Source organism: Miniopterus schreibersii, assembly GCF_964146895.1.
Source record: "Miniopterus schreibersii genome assembly, chromosome: 2".
Taxonomy (NCBI): Eukaryota; Metazoa; Chordata; class Mammalia; order Chiroptera; family Miniopteridae; genus Miniopterus; species Miniopterus schreibersii.
Genome location: NC_138102.1, coordinates 20,209,471 through 20,229,207, shown reverse-complemented (window position 1 = coordinate 20,229,207; position 19,737 = coordinate 20,209,471). Strand labels below are relative to the sequence as shown.

The following is a 19,737-nucleotide window of genomic DNA, read 5'->3' as shown; positions in this document are numbered from 1 at the left end:
GATAATGGTTTGAAGTACAATAAGTGACTCTTTGAGGTTAACGGTTTGCCACTTTGGACATCTAAAGTATTTCTTTTACAAAATAGCTAGAAATATTTATTCACAATGGTATAGCAAGTTTATGAGACATGAACTCCTCATATTTGATATCAGCACTTTAATTTTTTATATTCATTTGTTTTCATAGAATAATAAATATAAACCATAATAAATGGTTCTCAAGTTTTTAAAGCCACAGAACCATTTCTTCAGATGAAATCTTACCTTGAATCCACTATGTGGAAAAGGTGAAGTATAGCTGATTTGGTTGAAATTCTGTTCCATAAGTTTTCATTAAAGCAAGTTTGCCATAAAGTAAGTAGTTAAGTACAGTAGTCACCCCTTTTCTGCAGTTTCAGTTACCCATAGTAAACCACAGTCCAAAATATTAAATGGAAACTCTAGAAATAAACAACTTAAGTTTTAAATTGCATGCTGTTCTGAGTAATGTGATGAAATCTCCCACCATCCTGCTCAGTCCCACCAGGGATGTGACTCATCCCCTTGTCCGGGGTCTCCAAACTGCTCCCTGCCTATTAGTCACATAGTAGCCACCTCAGTTATCAGACCCACTGTCACCATATCATAGTGCTTGTGGGTAATTCACCCTTATTTTACTTAAGAATGGCCCCAAAGCACAAGATGCTGGCAATTCAGATATGCCAAAGAGAAGCCGGAAAGTGCATCCTTGAAGTGAAAAGGGGAAATTTCTCAACTTAATTAGGCATTTTATCATTTCACATCATCATAAGAAGGGTGAGTACAGTACAGTAAGATGTTTTGAGAGACCACATTCATATAACTTTTATTACAGTATGTTATAATTATTCTATTTTATCAGTAATTATTGTTAATCTCTTACTGTTCCTAATTTATAAATTCAGCTTTATCATAGGTGTGTATGTATAGGGGAAAAATAGTATAAAAAAGGTTCAATACTATCCTCAGTTTCAGGCATCCACTGGGGGGTCTTGAAACATATACACTAGGTGGCAATGCAACCAAGATGGAAATGAAATCTTCTACCATATAATAGTGCAAACTGCATTCATCAGCTGTTGTCAAAGCTGAAACTGGATGTAGGAAAAGCCATTTAAGGCTGACAATGCACAGTACATTGTCCTTTGTGAGAAAGAACTGGAAGGAAAAAGTGGAGGAAAAAACTGTTCTGTTATAGTGTTGCAGTTATAGATGAAATGTGTTTCTTTGTCATAGCTTGTACAATCAATAAAATGGGAGAAAAAGCCAGAGGTCAGCTTTTGTGGTGACCACTCCCCAGTGAAAACAAGTATGTAGCTCCTTGAAGCAGACTGGTGTTCCTCAGTGACCTCACTAACAGCTAACTACCAGAGAAAAACTGATGCATGGGACATTAGGTTGATGCCTTCCAATGTCACTCAATAACTTCTTTTATTACAGAAGTTGTAATCTTTTGTTTTTATCAATAGAAAAAAATTATTTTAAAGACCAATAGCTCATGTTCTTAATGATTTACCAAAATCAAAAAAGATAATATAGTACTTCTCTTTAGATGACTGATATTTACTATCAGTTCTGATAGTAAGAACTATGAGAAGGGCTACTGAATATTTGTGTGGGGAGGAGAGCAAAAAATAGAAGTCTGATAAAACAGTAAGCAAATATATTTTTATTTTTCCTAAGATATTTCTTTTCCTCAAAAATGTATTAGTAAGACTAATAAGCCTATAGATAATGCTGTTGTCCTAGATCAGATCATCCACACTTTTAAGGTGAAGGGTTATTGATTATGCATTTATAAACAAAACATTGAATGTACAGTATTTACCCTTATTTAAAAAGGAATTTATCACTACACACTGGTTAGAACACCAAAATGAAAAATAGTGACAATACCATATGCTGGCAAGGATATAGAGAAATGAATCTCATGCATTGGGAATGTGTAGTGGGAATGTGAAATGATACAAACACTCTGGAAAATAGTTTGCCAGTTTCTTTTAAAATTAAATACACACTCACCATATGACCCAACAAATTGCACTTGTGGCCACTTATCCCAGAGAAATAAAGACCTATGTCTACACAAAAACTTTTACTAGAATGTTCATAGCAGCTTTATTTGTAATAGCCAAAATCTGGAAATTGTTCAGATGTTCTTTAATAGGTGAATAGTTAAACAAAATCGGTACATCCATGCTGTGGAATACTATTCAGCAGTAAAAGAACAACTATTGATACACACAACTTGGATAGATCTCAAGGGAATTAGGCTGAGTTGTTTTTGTTTTTTTAACAAGTCAATCTCAAAAGATTACATATTATTCCATTTACAGAATATTCTCAAAATGGCAGAATTATAGAGATGGAGAACTGATAAGGGATGGGATGGGGTGGGAGAGGGGAGAGGAGGATGGTGTGATGATAAAGGAGTAGTTTAGGGCTCTCTGTGGAAATGGGACAGTTCTGTATCTTGATTGTGGTAGTGGCTACGTGACTCTACACCTGATAAAATTCCATAGAACTACATACACGCATGCAAATGAGTGCATGTAAAATTGGTAAATTCTGAATAAGGTTTGTAGATTGCACCAATGTCATTTTTCTGGTTTTAAGTAGTTACATAAGGTGTTATCATTGGAGAAAACTGAGTGAAGGGTACACAGATCATCTCTGCACTATTTTTGCTAGTTCCTGTGAATATCTAATTAGTTCAAAATAAAAAGTTAACCAAAATAAAAAAACTCACTTATTCAGAGTCAGATCTTTGCAAGTCTTACCCCTAAAGCTACAAACTAATCAAGTCTGTTATAGTACAGCTTCAAAGGCTCGAGGTAGCCTTATCCTCAGATCCCATATAGAAATAATATTGTCAGCAAAAAAAGACAAGCAGATTATTACCGTTTGAGGCACTGACACAAGAAAAATAGTGCCACCTGAATGTGCATGAATAACAGCAACTATTTGTTTCTACTGTTGAAGTTATATTTCTGTGATTCTTTTTGGGTAATTCTCTTGGATCATACATTTTGTGTTAAGGAATGCTTCCTAATATAATACACTGATTTCACATTTATACATTGCATGCTTCTCTGCAGGGTGAATTTGTAAATGAATATGTTGGAGAATTAATTGATGAAGAAGAATGCAGATTGCGAATCAAACGAGCCCATGAGAACAGTGTAACCAATTTTTATATGTTAACTGTTACCAAGGTAAAGTTGCTTTTTTTGGTTTGTTTTGTTTTCATGGTCTTAGGTTGAACTCAGTTTCCTGTAATTTGGTGTTTTTCAGGCCAAATATAATGATTAGCAACAGCCAGTGTGCTCCCCACTATAATGTGCTAATAACACCAGAGTACAAAACGAATGCTGACTGCAGCCTTGCACATACCATGTGAGACAGCACTGTGAGGGTTAATATCTGGATTCTAGCAGGAAGAGGGTTAACATCTGGATTCTAGCCCCAGCTCATCTTAGTCACTGAAAGACTTGGCTCTCAGTTTCTTTATCACTGAGGAGAAAGTGAGCTCTATAATTCTAAGTTATAAGCCACCATTAAAGTTCAGATTTAGCAAAAATTCTTACTCTGAAAATTGTTCTGCATATTTAAACTTTTTTAAATGAGTTAGGAGAAATGGATGCTGTCATAAGAGAAATGACAGAACTGCTGGTTTAATACATGCAGTTATAAGTTCTATTTGATGCACATTATGTCCATTATCTCATTTAATTTCTTCAGTAGTCCTCTGATTTAGAGGACAAGAAACTGAGGTCCAGGCATTATAAGTGGTTTGTTGAACACCTTGTTATAGTTTAATGAATAGCCAAGTTTAATACTCATGTTTCCTGTGTCCCAGGCCACCTCTAAAACCAAGTCAGAATATCACAAAAGGAAGAACTAGAGATCATGTAAAAGAAGTATTATTTTAACTGATATGTCATTGTTTGAAAGTTTCACAACTGTCATGAATATATATTCCATAAACATTAAATGCCATTTATTTATGATTGTCAATTGGCTCCTTAAATCCTATCCTCACTGCCAGTGACCCCTCCAGCCAACTTTACGACACTTGGAGAGGACCCATTTTCTAGAGCTTACCCAGATGAGCAGAGTTTAAATTTAGGGGCCAAATGCTGAGATTTGTACAGTATTTAGGACTTTACTATAAGTAAAAATAGAACAAATAGAAAACTACTAGCTTTGCACAGTGACAGTGTCACACCCCATGGGGTTTATCCGAGGAGCAATTATTGCTAATTGAAAAGGAAAGAAAACCACTAGAGTGTACATTTCTTCTATCAATCAAATCTCCAAATCTTCATTCACAAGAGAGGTTTCTCATTTTTCCTACTTGCTCTTTATGGCCTCTCAGCCACCTGGCCCTATTCTAGTTGCGCTTCTTGCTCAGAGCAGGAATGGGGGGCCCACAGTTAAACATCATAGTTCCCATCGTAAGTAGCCATCTAAACTCAGAGCTCTCTAATAAGAAATAATTTTCCTAAACCGATGGCCAGCTAATTTAAGTAGCATTATTCTCTGGTCTGTTTGTTTCTAAAAACAAGCTTAAAAAGACAATAAATTCCACTTTGATTGTTTTGACTTGAAGGTCATTAGAGGAAGTAGAGAACTTAATAAACTGTTCAGAGAGCACCACATTTTCAGGTCTGCAGTTGTCAGACATCAGCTGGTAGCAGACTGCTGCTGCCTCGTGACTCTTGACTGAGTTGGATGCTTCTAAGACAGGCTTATATTCAGTTTCACGTCAAAGGTACCTTTCCTTCCTTTCTTTCTGAAGGACCGTATAATTGATGCTGGCCCCAAAGGAAATTACTCTCGCTTTATGAACCACAGTTGTAATCCAAATTGTGAAACACAGAAGTGGACAGTGAATGGAGATGTTCGAGTCGGACTTTTTGCCCTTTGTGACATTCCTGCAGGTAAAAAGTAACTTGCCCCTCCCTAGGGCACAAGTGTGTCCTTTGAGAGCCGGACATTCTTCAAGGTCTGATGCTCAAATATTTATTCAAATTAGATAGAGTTATATTTAGAATTGTTATCTGCCAATAAGAAGTAAAATCTGTATCCTGCAACAGGGAGCTTAGCAAGAACCTGTCTGTAAGAGAGGATGTTACAGAATTCTGAGTATCCATGATCCTACTGAGTTAATTCTCCACATCATTGCTGTCTATATAATGTAACCAGATGGTTAAGCTTTTTCCTCTTTTTTTTTTTTTAATATATCTTTATTAATTTCAGAGAGAGGAAATGAGTGGGAGAGAGAGAGAGAGAGAAATATCAATGATGAGAGAGTCATTGATCGGCTGCTGTCTGCACGCCCCCGACTGGGGATCGAGCCCGCAACCCGGGCATGTGCCCTGACCCGGAATCGAACCCCGATCGCCTGGATCCTAGGTCAATGCTCAACCGCTGAGCCATGCCCGGCTGGGCTTTTTCCTCTTTTTAAAGCATTAAAAGCCTGTGTTAACATCAACTGGTTTCTTGGTTTGTTTGGGGGGAGGTTGTTGTTTTAGTTTAAAAATCCGTCTGTTTCAAATTAGACATAAAAAGCTTCAGAAGCCAGTTACTGCTTTCATTTTCCCTTACCCATCCAGCATCTTAACAACAAAACTTAGTCTCTCCTTTGTTAAGTGTAGAAACATGGGTGAGAAGAGAAATGCTGTAGCTAAGAGATTTTAGTTGTATTTCTAGACTCGTGGTGGATTGTTCAAGCCCAGCTACAAAAAGCTGGCGCCTCCTGGTTTGAATCACTGGATCTTTGGTGTATATAGAAAACCTGCACTTTGATCTCTTCTGATCATGATAGGAGGCATTAATTACTGGAAACAGTATGGTCGCTATAATGCCACATCATATTGTTCATTTAGAAACTAGTATAAATTAGCTTTAGAAAAGAGAGCTAAACTAGAACTCATTTTTCTTAAGCAGAGACTTCAGAATCTCAGTCTCTGTGGCATTGTTTCTGACCGCTTCAATGGAAAGGATGTGATGACTCTTGTAGAATATTTTTGCTGTAATCATGGGTGGATGGGGACGTTTTCCTCTGGTTATTTTTTTCCTATTTTATTTTTTCCATCACTGTCTTCAGTGTAGAACATGGGGGAGGGGAAATTGATGTCAGAATTATGTCTTTTTTTCATTGTGAGAGTGTGTCTATGACAGCATTTCTCTTCCCCATGACTTGAGTATGAGTAATTATTTCTCTTCTGTTTTAGGGATGGAGTTAACTTTTAATTATAACCTGGATTGTCTGGGCAATGGCAGAACAGTGTGCCACTGTGGGGCAGAGAACTGCAGTGGTTTCCTTGGAGTGCGGCCAAAGGTCAGTTGTGAGGGGAGTGCCCCAAGGCAGCAGGAATAAGGAGTGGGCTCTGGAAGAAGTTTGTTTATGACCATCTTGAGAAAATACTGGCAAATGGGCACCTGGTTTAGTTTGCAGGTCTTCGGTTGTGTTTACCCAGAGTTTAGACTGACTTTTTAATGAAGTGTATCTTAGAAAGATCCTTTAGGTTCTGAAAATTTATTTGTATTTCTGATAGAATTTGAAGTTAGCAAAATCCTTTTTGAAAACTTTTTAAAAAATTCACAATATACTAAAAAGTCACTGAATTTTATACTTTAAAATCGTGACTTTTGCCCAGGTAGCTCAGTTGGTTAGAATGTCATCATGATAGGCCAAGGTTGTGGGTTCAATCCCCCGTCAGGGCACACACAAGAATCAACCAGTGAATGCATAAATAAGTGGAACAACAAATTAATATTTCTCTCTCCCTTCTTCTGTCTCTCTCTCAAATCAAATTTTTTTTTAAAAGGTATTTATTTTTTAAAATGGTGACTTTTATGGTATGTGAATTACATCTCAGTGTCCTTGCAATTTTTTTTTTAAAAGCACCTATTCAAAAATGTATAAAAATGAATCCTTTTTTTAAAAAATTGATTTTAGAGAGAGGAAGGGAAAAGGGGGGGGGAGAGAGATATGAGAGAAACATCAATTGGCTGCCTCCTGCATGCTCTGCACTGGGGATCAAGCCCATAACCTGGGCATGTGCCCCTGACTGGGAATCGAACTGGCAACTTTTCAGTGCATTAGATGACGCTCAAGCAGCTGAGCCACACCAGCCAGGCGGAATCCTTATTTTTATTATAGTACTGTTATGGGATAAGTCCTCCTGGTGTTTTTGAATTTAAATAAATGTGCTGTAGGATTTAAATAAATGTGCTGTAGGATTTCTCCTCTGTAAAGCTTCGTACATTATGATCATTAAAACTGTGATCCTTTTTTCCTGCCAGTCGGCATATGTGCCAACAACTGAAGAAAGGGCAAAAAACCCCAAGTTAAAGCAGAAGAAGCGGAAAATCAAAACAGAACCAAAGCAGATGCATGAAGATTGCTGTTTTCAGTGTGGAGATGGTGGAGAGTTGGTCATGTGTGACAAAAAAGACTGTCCCAAAGCTTACCACCTCCTATGCCTTAACCTGACTCAGCCACCATATGGTAAGCTAGACCGTTAGCAGCCCTTCTCCAACTCGCATTTTTGCCAACTCTGTAACTCAGAATATATTCTGCTGTCCTTAGTGGAGCCGTGGAATAGGAATCACTGAGTAGGACAAACAACCATAGCAAGTATCACGCTGGTGGAAATCTGTGTCTTTGCAAATGCGGGATACCTGTGGGCAGCAAGGCTTGGTTTCTTTATTATTACCGTAGGCGAGTACTTCACACACTCACATGGAAACCTGACGGTGCGCCCGCCAGACTGACGTGCGACTGACAGTCGGGTTGTGTTGGCTCGAGATCAGTCTCCAGTCAGAGAAGGGGGAACGTGGGCTTCTCCTGGTGATTAGCACAGTGCTGACTTGGGCTCCTTCCTCCTTCCCGCCCCTTAGGAAAGTGGGAGTGCCCGTGGCATCAGTGCGACGCGTGCAGCGGTGCGGCCGTTTCCTTCTGCGAGTTCTGCCCGCGCTCCTTTTGTAAAGACCACGGCAAGGGCGCTCTGGTTCCCTCTGCGCTGGAAGGCCTGCCCTGCTGCTCCAAGCACGACCCTGTGTCTCCTGTGCCACCGGGATACTGGAGCAAGATCAAGTGTAAATTGGAATCACAAGATCATGGAGAAGAGGCGAAAGAATAATGGGTGGTGGTTTCCCTTTTTTCTTTCTCTTTAAATGAACAGAAGGGAAAGGCGGAAAGCAAGCAGGTGGTGGTCAGGGAGCGGAGAGACCGCGGGCACCGCCCTGCCTCTGCTGCCCAAGGAGACGAGCCTGTCCTGGCAGCAGCGTGGTGGGGCCTGGTCTTCCTGCTCTGTTTTGTTGGTTCGGGATTCTTCTGTGGAGGGCTCGGTTCCCTTGGTCCTTCTTTGCCTTTTATTGTGCTTCAATGCCTTTGCAGCGGAAAAAGAGATGTCTTTGTTTATACAAGAACAAAAGAGAGAAAAGAAGGTTTTGTTAATGAAATAAGTGTAAAGTCTAGGATGTGTTCCTTGGGTGTAAAAAGCAAAAGTCACCATCATTCCTTTATTTATTTTCATTTTTTAAAATCTTGAGAAGTGTAGCTCGGATAGTCTGATCAGTGTTTGTGTGTGTTACGTAGGAACGGGAGAAAGCCCCCTAGCAAAGGATTTGATGATCTTTACATACCTCTTTTCTGTGCCGTGGGTGGGCTAACTTCTTTCCCTTCAGAGTGTCTTTCGCAGACTTGGAGAAGGGTCTGTGGAAGCATAGGATCTGGCCTCTTGAAAACAAAAGGCTTCAGTGGGTTTTGCCTCTGTGGTCTTAAACTAGGTGGGCTTTGTGATATGATCACTTTACCTAGAAAGGTATATAATGTGGTTTTGGTTTTGTTTTGGGGAAAAAAAGAAATGAATGTACTGAGTTTGAGATGTTTTCCATTGATAGTGGGTGTTTTTGATGAAGTGTGTTTATGTGGGTATGAATGCATAGTATTAGAATGGTCATTCCTATTTCTTGACACACTGATAAAGGCAGCTAAAGGGCGATGAAAGGCACAGACTAAAAAGATTGGATCATATAAGCACCTTTTCCTTCACACCCTGCATGACTTGGAAAGAATTAAGGGCATTTTATTTTCTGTCTCTGTTTCCCCTCTCTTAATCAAACATTCCCTGTGTCAGTTGACCTCTCAGTTTCCTGGTGAAACCATACAGGTGAATTTGAACTGTATTTGAATAGCCCTTTTTGGTCTAGTTCCTATTTGGGGGGCATCCCAAAGTTATATTCTAAACAATTTCTATTTAGTATTATCCGGTACGTAACATTGCTCCCAGGGAAGAAGGGAGGGGAAGCACTTCTACAGGGTGTTTGATAGCCGCACAAACACACTTCATCATCTTAGGAACCACATAGGGAAAGCTCCCAAGGAACCAGTTTTAGCAAAAATGATTGGCTGTGGTGCTTGGATCTCATAGATGCAAGTGTACCCAGATGTCTGCCCACAAAACTCACTTGCTTTTAATGCTTAGGAATATGTATATTCCAGTATTCCTTGTATGAAATAATTAGTAATGTCAGACATTGTTTTAACACTGTACTAAGTAGAAGTACCAGTTAGCTTGAATGAACGTTAACTTTCTCTGTGAATTTTGACTGCTTACAATTGCTGGTACCTGGTAGCATTTATTTTCCCTCAAAAAGTAACTAGTAACCTTACAAAGGTAGGGAGAGTAGATGTTCTACCACATTCTTTCAGTCGTGTTATGTGTGTTTCTTTTTCTTATGAATTTAGAGCTTTTCTCTGGAAAAAAGAAAAGCTGTTTTGTGCCTTTTTTTTTTTTTGTATGTAAATGTGCAATTATACTGGATTTTGTCTTGTGAAAAAACAAAACAAAAAACACTACATTTCCTTTACTTAAGCTCCTAAACTGCCATTTGCCTGATTCTGGCAATTAATTCTGAGGTAACTTATTGGGCCTCCAGTAATTCTATTGATTAGATATGGTCCCAAAAGAAAGAGCAAAATAGAAAATGCTATACATGTTACCACATATAATTGCTACAAGTAACATGAATTACATCTCACCAAAACACTAAACTTTGCTCTTAAACAATTACATAGTTTGATGTCCTTTTAAAAAATAACTTAAGAAAATATAGGTTTTATCATACTAAAACTTTATTTTATATATGTATATGATAAGTGTTTGCTTTTCTAAACTTACTAACATGAAGGATTTCCTTTAATATTCAAAATGTAACTCTTGTTGAAACAGTATCCAACATGAAATCTTATCTCCTTAGTGCTATTTGATATCTGAAGACTTTTCTATGGTAAGCCAGGGTCTAGCCTATAAACTGCAAATACCTTAGGTTTGAGTATTTTTATGCAGCTCTTCATTGTGTCACATTGTGTTTGTGTATCTGTAACAGCTCTGCAGAGACTTCTTGAGGGGGGGGTGGCTAATAGGATTGTTCTGCCATTTCAGAAATCAGGGTAGGTAACAAAATAGCTAACCCTAGCTTTGGGGTCTTTGTGCATGCGTGTTCTTCAGTGGTCTAAACAGTGGTTTTAGTCATGCCAGTGCCAAGGAGCTCTTCTTTCACCTCCATAGTGTCACTGTTCACCTGTTTAATATATTGTGAACTTGCAGGTCTGGAAGCAGAAAAGGAGTAAGTTGTGCTTTAAGTGTGCATAGTATACACGCGCTGTGCTTGCTGTGCTTCACCATGAAATATTCCACAACACGTTGCTCACTCAGTCTGAGATTGGTATTTGTTAACTTTTAAATCTGTATGTGGTCAGAGCATATACATGGTTGGTATTTATTATTGTCCAAAAATGAAATAACTTAAAGCAGCATGGAATAATGGTGGTATTTTTTTAAACTCGTGTTAATTCTTTGGAGGAAGAAGTGAATATAAAATTTTTGATAATCAGCATAAAGCATCAGAAATTGGATCAGTAACAACTAAAGATGAAATCCTGGTAAAAAGTTCCGGGCACTGTACAGTGGAGAGAGGGGCTGGACCATGGCTGGTATGAGAAATCAGGAGAGCTGCCTGTAGCCGGCTAAGGGGGGTGCAGGGGGGTGGCCCTTCCTGCCTGGAAGGCTGACGCAGCTGGAGGACGGGAGTCACTTCTTTAGTATTTAATCAGGGCTAGAATTAGGGGTGAGGTGGGGCTTATTTTTATTTTTGTTTTAACAAGTTCCCACTCTACCTTAATTCTCAAAAATAATCTGGCCTAAATTATAAAATAGGCTTTCAGAATCATTGAAACTTGGAGATTTCTGTGTGTTCAAATAAGGAATGTACTCAAAACAAAACAAAAAAATAACGGGAGTAGGTGATGCTGCTCCCAGTTCCCTTCTGCCATTTCCAAATATTTGGAAACATGCCTGTAAATAATGTTGTGAAATTCTGAGATAATCATGTGAAGGACTCTCAGACAGGTCAGGCTGTTGGACAGCTTTCTTTCCTGGTTCATGGAGTTCCTTTTTGAGTAGTTTGTTGCATGGTATGTGTCATGTGTTCCAATCAGGGTCAAACCCAGAACTGCAGTTTGGAAACAGATAGGCCAGCAATTCAGAATGTAATCTCTGGACTACCCAGCACTCGATGCTTGTCTTTTGTTTCATTTTTAAATACAGAGCTCTTCCTTTAATGTTCACCTTAAAGTCAAGGTGCTGCCACTTGCTATGTCCCAACAGGATAAGAAAACAAGTCACAGCTTGGGAGGCTGTGTTTGATGCGCTTGCTCGTGAGGTACGAGGATACTGGGAAGTTGCTTATGGGCCGTGGGAACCCTTCTTGTGTTACCGCCTGCAGGGCTGCTGCGGGGAGCCCCCGCCGTCCTGGCTGCTGCAGGCGGGAAGTGGTCGTTTGGAATAACTCCCTTTGGCCTAGGGCCACACAGAACTGGTCTCTGGTTATTTGTAAAGAGGAGAACTAGCTTCCCTTTTCAGATAAGCTAGGGAATCGGTATAATTAGACAGCTTTGTCATGTATTAACAAATACTGAGAAGTTGGAAACTTGTATATACTGAAATCTACCAACTTTTATCTGGGGTGGGGCACATGTATCGTGGGGTGAGGGAGGGGACGATGTTTACCACAGGTACGAAATAGTCACTTTAACATTGAGACCTCTGCCTCATGGAATTCAGGTTTTTTAAGTACTTGAAATTCTTCAGATTCTCCTTATTTTAACAGTTGTTTTAAAATTTATGAAGTAGAAAGCATTGTTCTATATACTGTTTGAAAACAGCCTAGTCTCTTACCCTCTTTCGCTTGGATTAAAGGTGAAGTTCTGCAAATGGGAGACTGTGCTCACAGTAGGCATCTCAGATCTGATGTACACCTGGGGGGAGACTCCTGCTTGGGATGCCAGCAGCGTTTTTATGAGTATTTCCTATGTATGTTCTTTATCATTTCGTCAACCCAAGCACCTCTTCTTTCCTTTTAATATATACCTGCCCGAGGGGGGGTAGTAATTTGCACTTATGTTACACTCCTGAAATGCTGGGTGTAATCTGTGTGTTTCAAAAACCATTTCCTTTTTTTCCATTGCTTAAGTGACCAGTTCAGGTGCTTATGGCACGTATGTGTGAAGGGGGAGGAGGAAGAGAAGTTCCTGTCCTTTGGTAGGCTCTGAAAGTCATTAACGTGTAAGTAAAAGGGAAAGGATGAGTAGTTGCCAAAGTCATTTATTCAGATCTTAGTTTTATTACGTGACGTGACTGCATCTGCATATGGGCAAGAAGCACCCTCAGGTTCCAGTACTCCCCTACCCGCCACAGGTTTCTCATATGTTCATCAGATTACCTGGATTAGGTATTGATAAGGTATTCTGGTCAGTTTGGAAGTGGACTGGATAAAAGTTACTTTTACTTTGTTGTCATTTATATCTCTATTTCATTTGTGCTGTCACATACCCTATGTTAGAAAAAAACACACATTATTGCCGCCGACAACCAAGATGCTAAATGATTATTACAACTGGCTAATAATAAATTCTTTTTATATACAAGGGTATGTGCATAATTGGAATTGATATGAGAAATTCATTTGTAACCACTTGTGATATTGCACAACAAACACACATACCTACAGATTCTGTTTTCATTTCCTTGTGATCTTTATCTATAACAACCTTTGTAGATTGGTTATTTCTGTACTTTGTTTACCTGTAATAAACTTTGTAGATCCTGTGAAATGTTATTTTGCCTAAATCACTTGAGACTTGAGTCTTTAATAACAAAGCACCAATATTCACGAAAGTCAATCTCCTAAGTTTCTGTGACTTGGCTAGAAGCTCGACACTAAGGGATTAGTGTTCATTTTCCCTGGGGGTGTTCCACTAGGGCATTACTGTATATTGACTTGATGTTGCCACACAGACTTCAAGATATATATTTTGGGGATTTTGTTGATTGGCCTATGTTTTATTGCATAGTGTGAAGTGTGCAAAGCTTGGTTAACCTGTATATAGATAGCTTACTGCTGACTCGTTACTGTGTATTTAGGATTGCCTGTAATATTTAAGCGCTTACTGCTGTCTGTGCTGGTAGGAACATATAATTTTGTATATTATATTTACTGAGATGTTGCCTTTTTTTATTTTACAAACACTTTGAAATTCAAATGTGGTTTGCTTTTTTTGCTTCCATGAGGATTAATTTGGAAAGATTTTTAATGACATTCCACTGATTTCAGATTTTGCTTGAGATTGACTTCAATAAATTGTCCTGTATGTTCCAAATTAAATATGTGGACTTGTTCATTGCCTGTAGTTTCTTGCTGTAATTCACTGGGCCAGAGGCCTTTGTGGGAGGGAGGGGACCTAGCTTCGGGGCTGCATGACCCACTGTATGTGTCCACCCTCAGTGAGGCGCAGTACAGCAAGTCCTGCAGGAAAGTAAGTGCATCTTTCTTCAAAACGCTGTGCTGCTCATGAACTGGGATCTGAAAATGCAGGGGTTTTTTGTGTTCGCGGAGGAAAGGCCCTTGGGTAGTGTCGTGCTTGCTCTGGCGTCCTCCGAGAGCGCCCGGCACTGGCTCGTTGGTGAAGGGCATGACCGGGACGTGGTCGTCCCTTTCATGCCGCTGGTTTTGGCTTGTCGGACGGAAGGCAGCCTGCCCCTCGGCTGGCCACCGGGAGCTAGCTCCTCGCCGAGTGTGCTGGAGAGCAGCGCTGCTTCCTCTTCATCCCGCCGGGCGGCCTGAGCGCCGGGAGGGGCCTCCCACTCGCTCCGCACCGCCCGCCCGGCTGCGGTCAGGGGGCTGAGCGCCGGCAGTTCCCCGAGTGCCCGCCAGCGGGCGCTGACAGCGCGGAGACCCGGCCTCCCGGGCGGCCCTCGTGGCCCCGCCGCAGCGGCAGCCACGTCAGCGGGATGGGTCGCGTGAGGAAGGCGGCGGCGGCCTTCGGGGCCGAGCTGGGCGTGCGGATCGCACTCTTCGCGGCCTTCCTGTAAGCGGTTTAAGGATCGGGCCCCGGCCCCACACCCTCTTGCAAGGACCGGGTAGGCGGGTCCCCGCGGCCCCTGCCGAGGTCGGGGCTCTTCCGCGGGAAGCCGGGAGGAAGGAAACCGACGCGTCTGCACTTTTGTGTTTCGCTTCAGGGTAACAGAGCTGCTCCCTCCCTTCCAGAGGCTTATCCAGCCAGAGGAGATGTGGCTTTACCGGAATCCGTATGTGGAAGCGGAGTATTTCCCCACCAAGTCGATGTTTGTGCGTGGAGAGCCAGCCCTTCCTTCTGCCCCTGAGCGCTTCTTACTGAGCTTTAATGCTGGGAAGCGAAAGTGGTCATTCTGGCTCCAAAATGGTCTTTGTAGGGAACTTATTACTCCCTTTGTTGATGTTGCTAAGATGTTGGTTCCAGATGTGCTCTTTAGCTTTTTGCTTCCTAATGTTTAAAATCCAGATTTAGAGAGCAGACGTTCGTCTGTTTTGGCTCAAGAGCCATGTTCTGTGAGCTCAGTTCCTGAGGATGCCCCGCTGCGTACACTGCAGGAACTGCCCGAGCCCAGTTAACCCAACACTGAGATGCTAATTACATCTTTCCTGGGAAACAGCTGGGTCTCATACATGAGTTCTGCCATTTCCATCCCTCTTCTCTGTAGGAGCACCTTTAACAACTAGTTTTGTGGTTTCATTTTGGTTGTTAACCTTTGACATGTTCTGGTTCAGGTCATTGCATTTCTCACTCCACTGTCTCTGATCCTCCTGGCGAAATGGCTCAAGAAGGCAGACACAGCAGACAGCAGGCAAGCCTGCCTGGGTAAGAGCTAATCCTTTCTAGCTGGTCTTGTCTTAGTGCTGGAATGAGAAGGCAGGGGTTGTGGCCTCAGTGTTTGGAGGCCACTGAGTTCTGAGTTCCTGAAGTAACTGTATCTGCCCCACACCCCACTTGTTACGGGGGGAGAAACAGAAAAATAGCACTGTAAGAACTTGGTTAACCTCACAAGGTATGACTAAATGCCCTGGGTTATCTGTTCCTCAGAAGTGTCTTCAGCCTAGTACAGAAGTTCTCCCTGTGCTACAATACAGCAGTCAGTTGTTGAGGGCCAGAATTATTTTGTGCTCCGCTCTGGTTGGAGCCCAACCATTCATTCCTCTATCTCAGAACGGCTATGACTGCTGTCAATGGGACAGTGACCATGCGATTCCTCCTAGGCAGATGCCACTAACAGTAAGTTTCTTTGCTTTCAGCTGCCAGCCTTGCCCTGGTTCTGAATGGTGTCTTCACCAACACAGTAAAACTGATAGTAGGGAGGTAAGTGACGAGTTAGCCTCCAGTGTCTGCCTCAGCCCTTACCTCGGCGGGAGATGCTTAATGGCACTCCGGCATACATCTCTCCTCTTCTTTAGTCTCAGCCTGTTCTTGCTGCCTTCCCTACACCTCAGTCCTGCGGGTGACACTTCTACTATTTCTTGCCCCAAACAGCATTTCCTGTTGACAACCACAGTAGTGTCAGTGTCCAAGTACCCCTTGAAGCTGCACCATGACTTGCTTGCTCTTTGCCCTAAAAAGTAACCACGTGTTGGAGTGACTTTTTTCCTCCCTTAAATTAAATATCAAGCCTGGAAATAAGGCTTTTCTCTAGTGGTGACTATCCTAATCTAATCTCATCATGTTCCCTGGGACACTATTTGACCAACAGTTAACAGGATTATTGATGTCTGATACACCAAAATATAATTTCTGGACTTGTAAATGACCTCTGTTCAGACCACGCTCGTTTCTTCCAGGCCACGCCCAGACTTCTTCTACCGCTGCTTCCCGGATGGGCAGGCCCGTTCCGACTTCATGTGCACGGGAGAGGACGCCGTGGTGAATGAGGGCCGCAAGAGCTTCCCTAGCGGACATTCTTCCTGTATGCCTACCTGTGGACTCTACTTCTGTGCTTTTGGGGGATCACTGAATTTAGCACAGGAATCTTGTGAGGATGAAAACATCCCACTACCCTTGTTCTTATATCTAGAAGTTGGAGCAGCTCTACCCTCTTTCTTTAAGAACCCCAAGATTTCACAAGTCTCAAATGTTAGGGTACATATTCAAGAATAGGGGAAGTAGTTTACCTTCGTGAGATCTGAACATTTTATTATTATTGTACTATTTGCTAGATCCTACAGTCTGGTACTAGTCATAGAAATATTAACTAACCTTGACACTCTGTGGCAGGTATTTTGGAAAGCATTTTAGATTCTCACCTCATTTACTATGTAGGTACTATTATTTTTATGATTCCCATTTATACATGAGAAAACTGAGGTATCAAGAAGTTACCTGCCCAAAGTCATACAGCTAGTATTCCAAAAACTATTCTTAGGATAAATATTATTAACTTTGGAACACAAAATACAGTGTTCCATTTTTCCTTTTGTTTCCCTCTCCCTCATGACCAGTGTTCTACTCCAGAAGTGTACAAAAAAAGGGGGATAAAACATGCAGATTAGTGAGGTGGTTTCCTCTGAAAGACGTACGCTTACAGGTTTTCCTCTTCTAGTTGCATTTGCTGGGCTGGCCTTTGCTTCCTTCTACCTGGCAGGGAAGTTACATTGCTTCACACCACAAGGCCGTGGGAAATCTTGGAGGTTCTGTGCCTTTCTGTCACCTCTGTTTTTTGCAACTGTGATTGCACTGTCCCGCACCTGTGACTACAAGCATCACTGGCAAGGTAAGCTAGGTATTCATGCTGTGGAAGCGTCCATGTTTCCTTATCATTTTACCTCTAGCACTTGGCACAGAGGAGCAGCTCACTATGCATCTGCTGAATGAATAAACCAATGAGTATGGGACGGTCTGGGTTCTGAACTGAGAGTATGCATTTCTAACTACATGAAAGATGAGAAAGTACACAGTTACCTTTTAAAGAGATTACCAAGGAGAGGAATGTCCTAATTTTTCCATTATTTTGAAGCATCATAAATTTAGAATAAATGTTTTACAGCAAACCTCAAAGCTCAAATTTATGGTCTTAAAATAAAAATCAAGTTCACTGTCATGAGATTTTGTTCAAAAATGAAACTAAAATTCAAGGAAACATAAAGTTGAATGATATAATAAAACATCCAAATTACAAAATATCTTCACAGAAAATCCACAATTCAAAAAACAAAAAAACTGAGTTTTGACCAGAGGTCCTTAAGAGACCTATTTTAAGAATAAACTAATTGTACAAAGAGAGGCAACTCCTGAAAAATGTATCCGTTCCTCTAGAACTCTTTAAATGGTGAAAAACAATGAAAATTAATAGCATGAAGTGGAACTTTGTTGTTGTTCTGAATTTTTAAAAAAAATCAATCTAGTGTACTTGGAAAAATACTTCCTATGCTTACTTAACTAAAGACATGTTTTGCTTTGGTGCTTACAGAACAATCTGATAAAAGATAATCCTGTAAACTATATGATGAAACTGAGAAAGCCCTGAACCTGGGTCTTTGCACCCCAAACAATTAGAATAACCTGCAGGGCCCGGCCGGGCGTGGCTCAGCGGTTGAGCATCAGCCTAGGATCCAGGAGATCAGGGTTCGATTCCCAGTCAGGGCACATGCCCGGGTTGCGGGCTCAATCCCCAGTTGGGGGCGTGCAGGAGGCAGCCAGTCAATGACTCATCATTGATGTTTCTATCTCTCTCACTCCCTCTCCTTTCCTCTCTGAAATCAATAAAGATACATTTAAAAAATAAATAAAGAATAACCTGTAGGACCAAGTTCTCTATACTCTGTGCTGTCTGACATGATTGAAGAGCCTAATATGATTACACTTTATCTCTTCTCTCTTCAGATGTACTGGTTGGATCCATGATTGGCCTGACATTTGCCTATGTCTGCTATAGGCAGTATTACCCTCCTCTGACTGATGCAGAATGCCATAAACCATTTCACAGCAGACTTGTACTTCCCCCTGCACAAAAGAATTCTATGGGCCCTTATCATTTTGATATTTAGAAACTGGAGCTACCTCAATGGAGAATAATAGGTGAATCAGCCACTCCTTTCTGGACCATGAAAAGATAAGAATTTCCTACCTTTTGACCTCTTAAGAAGAACACGTGAGGACATCAGCATCTGCTTCCATATAATTATGCAGTTTTGCCCCTGCTCACATGAATTTATCATGAGGAGTCAGGGTTCTTTTCCACTACTGTATGCCACACATTCTGATAAGAGATCTTTCAATTGTCCTCCAACAGCTTACGAATCTGGTCCATTAGATTGGTATCCCAAGATCTACAGTGTTTCTACACTTAATATAAATGCCTTAGAAGAATCTTGTCACAAAGAAGCCTTTACATAGCCCTACTTTATCCTAAAAGCTAGAATTAATTCTCAAAACTTCATTTCCTATACCTCGAAATCTTAAAATTTAGGGCATGACCAACTAAATTATTTTGGTTCTGTTTACTTTTTCTGGTGACAATCCCATCAAGCCTTAACTAGGAAAATGTCCGTTTCTGGCTGGTTTACCATTGCTATGCATATCTTACCCAAGTCCAGCTAAATAATACTGTCTATTTTTAATACTGTGAACATAAATGATTTGTCAAATTACTAAGCAAACACAATAAAAAAGAAAATGGTTAGGAGTGTGGTTTCAGTGCTAACAACTGATGACCATTTCTACCTCATTTGTCTTAACTCTGCTCATGAGCTTCTTTTTCCCTTCATGACTGAAGATCTGCCCAAATGCATTACCTTTGCCAACTGGCTAAGGCAGGAAAGAAAAATTACAGCCATCGTTATCTGGAGAACCAGTCTTTTTCTGTCCCATCTTCACAATGAGCTATAAGGAACAATTATGGGATATCATCAGAACTGATGCTATAGTACCTACAACTACCTTTCTCTTTATTGAGATTATATGTTAGACATGACCTTGTCTTACATACTTCTTTCTATAACATATTCTCAATGTATCTTTTCCTTCAGTAAGTGTGATACTCAAATAAAATGGTAAATGTGTCTGTGTTGTTGTTTTTTTGTACTTAAGTGTACCATTCAAGAGCTGGAACATTTTCAGAGTAAAACATTGGTTTCCCCATCTGACATAAGTGATTCAACTACAATAATGGCTGATGATTATAAATGGCAAAGGACAGTCTCAGTATTTGCCTTAAAATTGCCGTGGCTTTAAACTCTACCTTTTGACCTCTTAAGAACACGTGAGGACATCAGCATCTGCCTCCATATGATTATGCAGTTTCGCCCCTGCTCACATGAATTTATCATAGGCAGATGAAC

The 19,737-nt window shown here is 40.8% G+C and overlaps 2 protein-coding genes across 6 annotated transcripts in view; both read left to right on the top strand.

Annotated features, from left to right (window-relative positions):
* The window catches only part of NSD3 (nuclear receptor binding SET domain protein 3), a 92,525-nt gene extending 81,216 nt beyond the window's left edge, over positions 1–11,309 (top strand). For all 3 annotated transcript variants that reach the window (XM_081127051.1, XM_081127052.1, XM_081127050.1), the window contains 5 exons: positions 3,117–3,233; positions 4,820–4,961; positions 6,258–6,364; positions 7,333–7,537; positions 7,930–11,309. In XM_081127051.1, coding sequence (XP_080983177.1) covers positions 3,117–3,233; positions 4,820–4,961; positions 6,258–6,364; positions 7,333–7,537; positions 7,930–8,171 — 813 coding nt within the window. In that variant the 3' untranslated portion in view covers positions 8,172–11,309. The remainder of the gene's footprint in view (positions 1–3,116; positions 3,234–4,819; positions 4,962–6,257; positions 6,365–7,332; positions 7,538–7,929) is intronic.
* Positions 11,310–14,326: 3,017 nt separating this feature from the next.
* On the top strand, positions 14,327–19,458 carry PLPP5 (phospholipid phosphatase 5). 3 transcript variants are annotated; one of them, XM_081127962.1, is made up of 7 exons: positions 14,327–14,461; positions 14,613–14,721; positions 15,181–15,271; positions 15,703–15,766; positions 16,243–16,367; positions 17,001–17,171; positions 18,281–19,458. In XM_081127962.1, the coding sequence occupies exons 1-7, from the start codon at positions 14,385–14,387 to the stop codon at positions 18,442–18,444; spliced, it is 801 nt and encodes a 266-aa protein (XP_080984088.1). In that variant the 5' UTR covers positions 14,327–14,384; the 3' UTR covers positions 18,445–19,458. The 3 variants fall into 3 exon arrangements, with proteins under 3 accessions (XP_080984088.1, XP_080984090.1, XP_080984089.1); XM_081127964.1 differs by having other exon boundaries at positions 14,374–14,513; positions 14,613–14,681; XM_081127963.1 differs by having other exon boundaries at positions 14,438–14,513.
* The last annotated feature ends 279 nt before the right edge of the window (positions 19,459–19,737 follow it).